Source organism: Capsicum annuum, chromosome 4, assembly GCF_002878395.1.
Source record: "Capsicum annuum cultivar UCD-10X-F1 chromosome 4, UCD10Xv1.1, whole genome shotgun sequence".
Lineage (NCBI taxonomy): Eukaryota > Viridiplantae > Streptophyta > Magnoliopsida > Solanales > Solanaceae > Capsicum > Capsicum annuum.
This window is the reverse complement of record NC_061114.1, coordinates 161,019,549-161,031,153: the sequence shown is the minus strand read 5'-3', so window position 1 is coordinate 161,031,153 and position 11,605 is coordinate 161,019,549. Positions and strand designations below refer to the sequence as shown.

The 11,605-nt window shown below is 31.8% G+C and overlaps 1 protein-coding gene across 12 annotated transcripts; it reads left to right on the top strand.

Annotated features, from left to right (window-relative positions):
• Positions 1 to 4,566: 4,566 nt before the first annotated feature.
• LOC107867771 lies at positions 4,567 to 11,360 on the top strand. 12 transcript variants are annotated; one of them, XR_007054263.1, is made up of 9 exons: positions 4,567 to 4,845; positions 4,908 to 4,955; positions 6,933 to 7,001; positions 7,166 to 7,378; positions 7,741 to 7,955; positions 8,063 to 8,161; positions 9,823 to 9,896; positions 10,623 to 10,741; positions 10,825 to 11,360. XR_007054263.1 is itself a non-coding variant. In XM_047410346.1 (6 exons), exons 3-6 carry the CDS (start codon positions 7,119 to 7,121, stop codon positions 10,825 to 10,827), a joined length of 456 nt encoding a protein of 151 aa, XP_047266302.1. In that variant the 5' UTR covers positions 4,567 to 4,728; positions 4,908 to 4,955; positions 6,933 to 7,118; the 3' UTR covers positions 10,828 to 11,360. The 12 variants fall into 12 exon arrangements, 5 of the variants coding, with proteins under 5 accessions (XP_047266302.1, XP_016569659.1, XP_016569660.1 ...); XR_007054264.1 differs by lacking the exon at positions 4,908 to 4,955 and having other exon boundaries at positions 4,567 to 4,728; XR_007054259.1 differs by having other exon boundaries at positions 6,933 to 7,378.
• The last annotated feature ends 245 nt before the right edge of the window (positions 11,361 to 11,605 follow it).

The following is an 11,605-nucleotide window of genomic DNA, read 5'->3' as shown; positions in this document are numbered from 1 at the left end:
ATATATATATAAAATCTATAATCTATAATATATTAAAAGTGTGAAGGGCCTTAAAAATGTTGTTTGAACTTTTTGCACTTCATTAAAAGTTTTTGCTTTAGATAAAATCGTTTTTTCACTATTTTTTTCCTAATATTTAAGAGTTGAAAATTAATTAAATATATTTATGGTAAAGTTTTTCCTTATTAGAAGTCATCAGAATTACGACAACTAATATTTTTTTTTCATTGGGTTAAGAATTCTAAATCAATTAAATTTTATTTAAAATAATTTTAAAAATCTAGAAATAAATATAAAAGTGTTAAAATAAGAAAAATTTAGGCAGTCAAATTTTTAAAAATTTTAAGTACATAATAAGAATGTAATCAATAATTTTGTAAATATTTAACTTTGAAAATAATAAAATATTTGAAATATTGAAATCTCGTGGCATGTTTTCATGGAACATATCTACTCGTCGTTAATAACAATTTTTCTTTTTGCACACGATTCTACACTAATTTTTCATATTTATAGGATTAAGTAGAAGACTTGTTTTGGATGCTTTCATTATTTTCTTTTCTTTTCTTAATTTGGTTATTTTTATAAAAGGAATACAAATGGAAGAGTACTATTTATTTTGGAGACAAAACAATACTCTCTTTTTTTTTCTAACAGAATTTATTTTGAACAGGAATATCAACCTTGATTTTTGAAGCATAAATAAATCGGTTGCTATTTTTTTTTATGTTCAAATTTGTTGTTTGATGTTTCTTTTTTTCCTTTTTTTTTAAATTTGTTTAATTGTGATGGCTTGAGAGCACAGTAAAGTAAAGTGAATAATTTTTTTGTGTGTGTGTTCAAAATTGTTGTTTGCTTTTTTCTTCTTCTTAATTTTGATATTAATTTTTGTCCGATTATGATGGTTTGAGAGAAGATTAAAATGAATAATCTGATATTAGATTTGTTATTGAAAATTTATTCTACTTATCTTTTTATGCAGTTTTTTGAAACTTGATGGGAGCTACAATTAAAATTGTGGTTGAATAAACTTTATAATGGAAATTGAAGATGATATTATTTGTTAGGCTTTAAGTTGGTGAATGACGAATAGTAATGAGAGGTTGCTTTTAATCACTCGAAACTTAGAACTCAACGAAAAAATAAGAAAGATATCACTTATTTTTGCATTGCTCCTAATGTGTGAGCTTTTCGAACTTTATTTATATTACTTTATAACTTTTACTCTTTTAATACTTTTTTAAACCTGCCTTAGTTATATCTATATCCTGAATTTTATAAATTTGTTTATTGTAGATAATCTTAATGAAGGAAAAAAATTCAATCAACATTTTAAGGACCGTCATTCTTCTATATGTAAGTGATTTTATAAAAGTGATTTCACTAAAGTGAGGTGTGTACTCTAAACAAGTAAATATAAAAACGTTAGAATAAGAAAAATTTAACAAGTATCAAATTTTTAAAAGTTTTTTAAAAAATAAGGAAAGATTTTAAATATAGAAATAAAAAAGAAAAATAATCATACCACAAATATGATTCAAATTGATGCGTCTCTTTTAGCCGTGATGATGTAAAATATATATGTGCTTACACTAAAAAATATATTCGTGTGAAGAATATTTGAAAGTGATTTAAACTTTTACACTTCATTAAAAAAATTTACAATAGATAAAATCATTTAATTTTAAATAATCAATTATTACACGTGCGAGTTACGCGCGACTAAACTAGTAAAGATAAACACATCAACCTAGTTGTATGATTTTTTTAATCGACGGGCTAAAAATGTATTTTGAGAAAAACATCAAAACATTTTATAAATTGAGAGGCAATACGTATATTACATATAAAGATAAACACATCAACATAAATGGTCAATGTGGAGTTTTTGAGAAAGAATAAAATTAAAGAGTGATGATTATATTTGACGTACAGTTCGTTTGATGTCAATTCCAAACCGCCCACCGCCCACCCACCCCCACCCCCATTTACCAAATTTGGGGTGGAATTAAGAAATAAAGAATAAAAATACAATTGGGTAGCAGTTTTCACATGGTAGCAGACCAAACCATTTTCGGCCTATGACAATTGGGTACTTATTCCTTGCCATATTAACCAAAATTCAAGCAACTGATCTCTTAAATATCTACACTCAAAATTAGCAAAAATTATTGTAGTTAGAGAGGAAAGAGTGAGGGTGTATTATGTTGTATGTGAGAGATTGTTGGGAATTTAATTATCTTTATTTGTCTAGTTATATAATTCTTTTTGAGAATTAAGAAAAAGAAAATTGATACAAACACGCATGCATGATGCATATACACGTCTCTATTTGAAAAATTAATTTTACCAAAAAGTAAGAGATAAATTATCTTAATATTTAATTTTACAGAAACAATTAATAAGGTTAGATGACTAAAATATCTCTAATCAGATTTGAATGCCATCTATTCATCTAACTTTACGATCTATAACTCACGGGTTCAATCCACTCATACCGTAATGCAAATGTCATGGCCCTTTTTCAGATCGTGCTAACGCTAGATGCTTTATGTACTGGGTGGGTTGCCTTGCTCATTGTGTGATTATACAACCATTACATATTTTAACTATCTATATATATCTAATTATGAACACTGACAAGATTTTTAATTGTTTTTAGGTATAGGCCGTAATTAAGTGGCTATTTCACAGATATTTTAATTAAATCAGCGCGAAAAGAAAAAAAAGGAAAACTACATAGTATAGGAAATATGAGCCCATAATGATACAAGTAGAGTTGAGCTAAGAAGAGGAGAAGAAGCAGTTAAAACAGTTGGGGATTTAGACGTTAGTCAAGTTTGTTGACACTTCATCTGTTTCCACTGTAGCTAACAGCTTCGCTATAGCTGATTCTAACAGGTAGTTAGGCAATTATTTGCATTGTTGGATATAAATGCCAAAGTGTAAGAATAAAAGACTTCAGAATCATAATACAATACTTCTTTTCTCTCTAATCTCTCTCAATTTAGCTACATTTCTCGATTTATACCCTGAGTTTAGCTTCCCCTGCCTCCTTATTCCAATAGTTAGTTAGGCAATTATTTGCATTGTTAGCTATAAATACCAAAGTGTAAGAATGAAAGACTTTAGAATCAATAGTACAATACTTCTTTTCTCTCTAATCTCTCTCAATTTTGCTACATTTCTTGATTATACCCTGAGTTTAGCTTCCCCTTCCTCGAGGTTATCCTCCTGGATTGACTAAATTCCCTCAACGTGCATTAAATGGTATTGATTTCTGCTTGATAACCATGGTTGTGCATAATAAAATGTGGACAAATCCATAGAAGAAGTCGATGGAAAACTGTCTTAAATCCAAGATCAACTGCAGAAGTTGATGGATGGGATGTTAAGCTTGAATGATAGAAATGGGCATACAGATAAGGAGTTACTGGAGATCAAACAAGCTTTGAGAAATTTGAATCAGAAGGAAAGAGGATGGAATGAATGTAGAGCTGAATTATCAGTGGGTGAAGATGACACAAGGGAGCAAGGTTGCCTCCGATAGAACATAGAATGTCAGAATTCTAGTGTTAAATTTCTCACTTGTTGTACTAACCTTGAATTTCCTCGATTTTCTCGCCAACATTTGCTAACCTATTGTATAAGGTGGATAAGTTTTTTGTTATGGATGAGGTTCCACTTAATGAAATGGTTAGGGTGGCTCCCATTCATCTAGATGGTACATCTATAGCATGGCACATATCGTATGTGAGGGCTAAAACTGCTGCTAAAGACACATCTTGTTCTGAGTATGTATTGGCCACTAATGACAGATTTGGAGATGGATTTGAAGATTCAATGGAAGCTAATACAAACTTGCAACAGACTGGTTGTTAATTTGTTTGATAGGTTATTACTACTAGAAATTCGGGTTTTTCGAACTATTTCGATCGGAAAGTTCAATTTTTAATTTTAATCAAATATTTCTCCGATACTATTTTCGACAACAACAATCATAAAATTTAGCGGTAAATTTTGAGAAATATATATTTCGACTACAGTAGTCAGGCAAGACCTATGAAAATTGTCAACATTAATTTGACCAAACATTTCGATCATTTTGGTCGAAATATTTTAAGAAGATTCATCAGCTGTAGAATTATAATCCAATTATTGTAGTCGAAAAGTATAAATAATTAATTTAAATATATAATTAAATTGTATTAAATATATAACCGACTAATGTAGTTGAAAATATTAAATATATATTAAAAATATACGCGATCACTGCAATCGAAAATCATAAATAATTAAATCTATTAAATTTATATCCGACCACAATTATTGGAATATTATATTTAATTATTAAATAATTATATAAAATTATATTAAATATATAACCGACAGATGTAGTCGAAAATATTAAATAATTAAATGTATTAAAAAAGACCCGATCGTTGTAGTCAAAAAATGTAAATAATTAAATATATTAAATTTATACCAGATCAGAATTGTCAAAATATTATATTTAATTATTAAATAATTATATAAAATATAAATTGAACATAAACCCTTTCCCAATTATCTCTCTCACTCTCTCATTATCGTCTCTCTCTCTAAACCTATCAAACATTTTCCCCATTTTGGTCTCTCTTGACGGCGATGATGACGGTGATGGTGGATTGGTGACGGGACAGTGAGTTATGCGACGGTGGATTGGTGACGACGACGGTGGCGGTGACAGTGAGTGTGTTTCCTAAGTATTTCTCGTTTAGTTTAAAGAATAGGATAAACACAAGATGTTTGTTGAGAAAGGTGTGTGCTTGTCATTGCCAATTGCTAGAACAATTTCTTGTAAAGGTTATTCCTTTCCCCCCTATCTTTTTGATTGAGAAATGAGGTTAGCTGATATCAGTTTATAGGTACATTGGTGCAACACTATGATGATTGGAGATACTAAATGGAATGAGGTAAACTTGAACACATTGTGGAATGTCTGCTGTTAAAAACCTATAATATCTCAAAACCAATGTAGACTAGGTTGTGTTTGGTATGGCAGTCCAACTTTCCCACATTTGCTCAGTTAAAATATTTTGAAAAATATTTTCTCTATTGCAGTCCAAGCTCATTGCCTACTCCCCACCACCATAGTATTTTTCTAGAATACTTAGCAAATAACAGAAAATAAGTTAGAAAACTACCATCTTCCAAGAAATCATTAACATTTTTCTTTATTCCAAATACCCCCTTAGCTGGAAAAAACATTAAGTAAATGGAGGATCCATAGAGGTGATATTGAATAGTTAGATGTTGTTGTCATGCTTATACTTAGTGTGGTGCTTGCTAAGAGTCTCCGTAGGGACTTATATTGTATGTCAGCATGGAGGTAAGTGGGAGATATAGAAATCCTTTAGTTTCAGAGATTCTTCAATTTTACCTGTAGGCAAATTATTTACTGGTATTGAAATGAGATGAGCCCGAATAGAGCCGGAGAGATATGGTGGATTCATATAGCTAACCCTCTTGGTTTGGAACTGAGGTCTAGTTGATTTACATAAATAAACTAAGCTGAATGAGGTCTATTTTCATGATGGTTGTCAACCTACTTGCATGCATCCTCTAAGACATGCTTGAGAATGAAGTCAAAACTACAGCAGTTGCTCCATTTTTTGACCTCAATTAAAATATATCAATTTAAAAATATTGGTGCATTTTCATGTGAGAATGTATCAAATGCGAAAAATTAGAACTGTAAAGTTGAAAATGTAAACATGGAAGACCCGTAGCATTGCCTGTGTTCTCTCTTTGTTAAGCAATTAGATACAAAAGCTGCACTAATGACAATTAGAAAACCTATCAAGTATCTTAAATGCAAGTGTATTGCCAGATGTATGGACATATTATAGAGTTGATACGTAACTATTATGCTTGGAGTACGACAAAGACAATAGGGTGCTTTATCATAAGTTAAAGGGGGACTCTAATGATTTCCTTTCTCTTGCTTCTTTGTATTTTAGGGTGTTTGGGAGGTGAAGGAGAAAAGTGCGGTTGAGACTAAGCCTGTATTAGGTTTTGGTGGATAAGTTTCCTTATGGAGGACTTGATTCTTCATCAAGTTTTGGTAGTTTTTGGAGTCGTAAACTACTTTAAACTGTTGTATATCATGAACTTGAACTAAATTACTACAGGTCAATGTGATCATATTATTTTAATGCCTTGTATGTGGCAAAGATAGTTTGGCTCAAAAACTAGAAAAAGTCCTGGACTTCTGTGTTAAAACATGCTCGAAGGATAGAGCCGCTATCCAAGAAGACGGCCAGTAACTGAAGCATTCCGATAAAGATCTTGTAGATGGTTACTTTTAATTTGAAGATAGGGGTTTTAGTGTATATTCATGACAATTGAAATAACTTTGTGCCGACACTGATAACTGATTATTTCTGCTTGCTATATCAGAACTCCAAATATATTCCTGTGTCTAATAGGCTCAGCTTGTTGTTTTTGGTACCATATATGTTCTGAGCTGGCAGCTTCCAGGATAGTTCTGGTGAATCAAACAAACATGACTATGAATGAGGGCATATTCAAGTTGAATCAATTTGTTTATTGTGTTATACATAGGTTTTTTGTGTCGCAGGAGTTTGCTCCCTTAAATGATGTTATCTACTACCTTTTTAATGTTTTCATCTTAAACAACTTTTATAGTTTTGAATGCTTTCATAATATTCTAGACTGAAATAATTATTTGCCAAAAGTGAATTTCGTGAATCTTCTCCCGAAGTAGATCTGGACCTACACTGGCAGGATCTACAAGTTCTAGATTACTTTTAAGTCTCTTCAAATAAGAGGTAAAGGAAGATACTGGAATTTACACGGTGTTTGCATTATATCTCCATCTTTTATGAGAAATACGTTGTCTGCTAATTTGGTTGTTCTTTCTTTTTCAGGTGGTTAGTAAAGAAAATCAATGGCATCAAAAGATAATGTTAATGGACGACGTAAGAAAAGTAAGAAAGGTACTGATAATCTTCCTGTAGGTCAATATACACCACCACCACCCGTTACGATAACTCTTCAACCAGCTACTACAAATCTTCCTCCTCCTTCTAGATACACTACCAAATGCATTTTTTATGCCCCCACCGTCTGACAAGTTCCATACCTCTTCTTTCCAAAATAGTTTGCATAGTAGCTCTTCATCTGTGCCTTCGATATCATCCACACCAAGCTTTTCTGGATTGAGAATTGGAGGTCCTAACACATCAACATCACCATTCATTGATAGTGATACAGTGTCTAATGCTACAGCACCTGCTTCTCAGAATCTGCAATTTAAAGAGGTATTAGAATATGACAAGTTTGGGAGGCTACGAATCATCACTGGTGGTGATGGGTAAGTAACCCTTATGTTTTTCCTTAATTTTTAAAATCTAAGATGATGGTTTAATATAATTTTACTGCAGGTTCATTCTAGTATATGCCGACGGGCATATGGCTATAGAAGAAATTAAACCATTTTTCAAAAAGCCGTGGAATAGTTGGAACGATATTCCATATGTAATTAGAATTGTCACGTGAAAACAGTTTACGGTATAAGCAGTCTTATAAGCTATGAATCTCATTGCCCAAAGATAGTTTTTCCATTGTATCCATCACCTTATTTCATGACTTTATATTAAACTAGTTTGTAGACAAAGTGTACATGGAGTTATTGTCATGATAATGAAATAGATTGTATTTTTTGATTAAAAGCAGTTCTACGGAACAAAGAATACTTGTATGAGGCCCGGGGAAAATTGCAACAACCTAGTTGGGTGAATGATGAAGTGTGGGCTAAGTTCTTGGAATTATGGGACACTCCTGAATATAAGGCGAAGAGGGAATGGGGAAAGGAAAATCGAGCCTCTGAAGTGGGTGGCTCATTGCACACTAGAGGTTCAATGAGTTTCGCTACCTACCGACGAAGACTGGTACTATTCTTGTCCAACCCCTTTATCCATTTACAGACACAAACACTCAAAACACACACTAAAAAATTCTTAAAAGAGTTTTACACATAAAATATTTTCTTCCGCAGGTTAACTAGGAGGAAACAATTATTCCTTGTCATTACAATCTCTCACTGTATAGCTACGAGCCCAGTTGCATCATGGAAAGTTTTTTTCTCTTGAAGCGGGTATAAGTTTGGCTATTTTTGTATTTGATAGTACGATTAATATACACTAGTGCTAGTTTAAAAGAGTGTCCAATTTCAAAATATAGGGTGGTATCTTTTTTGCTGGAGCCATACATTGAGTAAAGGACTTAAATTGATATGAACAAAAATGTGTCATATTCTGGCTTTCAAATGTTGGAAAGTCTCTTCTCAAGTTTTTATTGTAGTATAGACATATAAAATTGCAATTCATTACTAAAAGAGCGCAAATCTTAATGCCGTCAACTTACATCATTGCTCTGTTAGAAAGACTACCTGTTGCGGATAATATATTTGCAATTGACTGCTACTATTTGTATATAAAGTAGAAGCAAAATGTTACTTAGACATTGACGGGAGCATATTAACATAATAATGACAAACTACAGTGATTAGCAGATACAATGGTTAGACATCACAGGCATGATGGTCATTTTTTGAAGAATATTCATATGTCTATTGATGCTTGTTCCAGTAAGGGATTCTACGTCCTAGGTTATTTTGTTGCATGTGTTTCACTTTTTTGGTTAATACTGGTTTGAAAAGCAGTTTCTTGCCTAGGAATAATAGTATAAATAATGAATTTTTCCAATCTGGATTGATTTGGACTATATGTGAATTCTAGGTATGTGGTTGTTGTTGTTGTAACTAGTTTGTTGTTGTTGTAGGTGTAGTTATAGATAGTGTGTTATTGTTATTGTTATTGTAGTTCTTAATGAGAACTTTTGAAAATCTAATGAAAATGGAGGAGCATAAAAAATTATAACAGTTCATTCTTTGGGGGATTTTGAGGAGTATGAGGTAAGAAGACATATCACATGCAATGCACTTCTGCTGATTATGATGAACAGTAAACAATATACGGTAAGAAGACATATCACATGCAATGCACTTCTGCTGATTATGATAAACAGTAAAGAATATGCACAAAATGTTAGCAAAGTACTGCTATTAGGATTTTGTTCCAAGTGAAAGTTAAATATATATCTAACCCGTTCTGTGTGTTGGATTCGTTAAAGGTAGGTTGATGGAGATAGTTTAGAAACATTTTTTACGCTTCTCTTGTCTACATATTTTCTTTTTCTCCCATTTGGTGGATGTGGATTAAGGAAGTTTCTATTTTTTCTAAGCTTTGTTTATTATAAGAACTTTGAAGTTGACCTATATATATATATATATGTATGTTTATATGTATATATATATATGTATGTATATATGTATATATATATGTGTATGGATATATGTATATATATATGTATGTATATATGTGTATGGATATATGTATATATATATGTATGTATATATATATGTGTGTGTGTGTGTGGTGCACGCATGTGTGTGTGTGAAAGGTGCCTTCATTATGATCATCATATCGGTTTGTATTTTTGTCAAACACATATCAGAAGTATCCTTATAACTTATGGTTTTAGAATGTCATTAAAGGTCATTGAAGTTAAAAGTAGACTAAAAAAAAAGTGTCACATAAGATGAAATGAAAAAATAGTTGAAATACTAGACATCATCACTTCATTACTTAACAACTACTCCAAAATATCTAGCCAGCTACATTAACAAGAAGTCAAAATTAAGTAAACAAGAGCTACCTAGTTTAGTTTATGACCATAGAGACTCTCTCTTTACAGGATCTTGCATTATAGAACTGCTAGAGGAGGCAAAGCTGAGATACTTCTGCAGATTGTTATTGAAGTTTTTATTGGTAAGAGTTATAATTACTTGTTGAAAATGGTAATTTATCTAATTGATCTGGTTCCATTAGAGTCGTTGGCGAGTTGCAAGGAACAGGTTCTTGCTGCATTTGGATACATAGTATCTCTGCTTGGGCTACAGCCAACTGTATTTGTAACTGAGATACTTGATTATGTAAAAAAGAAATTGCACCTACACATCCATACACAGGGTTTCTTACTCTTGCATTTTCTTCATACACCAAACTGCTTACTGCATCTGTCTTCTGTTGTATTGACCTTTGAAGTTTCTGTGAATTCTTGTCATGATAAAAGACAATCTTGTATCTTCTATATTTTCATCTACTTATGTGTGCTATATGTAAATTGATCTTTAATCCCTTGCATTTTTGTTTGGATGAACTCTACTTTCTGATGTTTAAGGAGTTGAGGATAGGCTAATATATCTTACTAAGCTACTGGCTAACGTGATAGATTGATGATGTTTGAGAAATTACAGAAAATAAAACCTATTCTATAAAGATAATTTTGTCCTCTCTGGTAATAGCATATAACAGTCCTATTTCTGAATGCTTTTGTATATTATTGTAGAGTAATTGTGTAGAAGTATGTATTTATACAGCTAATATGTCACTAAAATGAGGTACTTAGTTTAATTTTAGACTAGGATGATTATAGGCAGATTTCAGGATGTGTCTATTGTTGATTGAATATATCTCTTTTCTAAAATTTTGCAGAAATACTTAAATGGGGAGTAGATGTACCTCTTGCTAAGGTCTTCGAAGAGACGCATAAGAAGAAAAATTCAGACGGTACAAGAGAAGACGGGGTCGAACCACATGCTAAGGATACATATGTAAGATAATAACTTTTATATATGTTAATTTTCTTATTATTCAACTTCGCTTGTTTACATAATGACATTTATTTTTCTTTCAGTAAGGATTTCAAAAAGACATAAGGATTTCAAAAAGACATAGAAGATTGGTGTCAAAGCCAACCTGCTTCAAGGATGGTACCATGGTCCAACCATCGTCTGCAGATATGACTAGAATATGGACAGCTGTGGTAGGTGGTTCAAAGAAAGGTAAAACCTATGGGCTTGGAGTTCACCAATCCCCGGGTGGTCCTTCCCCAATGTTACTCGACTCCACTTCTATTTAATAAAATACGAAAGAAATGGAAGCAATGAAAAAGCAAATTAAAGAGTTGATACAACAGTGTACGCGCAGTTAATGATGCCAAGTTTGAGGAGTTGGTCAAAAAGCACATGCCTCAAGTATTTAATGATGAGGAAGACAGTGAATGAGATGAGTAGATTGTAGTTATTGGTTCTTGCTTTTGATTGTGACGTTTAGACTTAAAAGTTCTCTTGGAACGTTTAAACTATTAAAATTGGTATTTGTTTTGGATCGTGACGTTTCGACTTAAACTTGTCTTGAAATGATTAAACAATTTGACTCGATGTTTGTTTTGAATGTTTCAAAGTGGTTAAATTCTTAAGTTTTGATTGTATTTTTAATTTTTCAGATCCTACTATGAGAAATACATTAGGTATGTTGTTATTGTGTGTAACATGAGATCAGTGGAAGCTAATAAAAGAACACAGTTGCTAGGAAAACACAAGATATTCCGACTACAGTGGTTGGAGTAGTAAATACTTTTCTGAAAAAAGAGTTAGGATTCCGACGACACCTATCGGAGTGAATGAAATAATTTT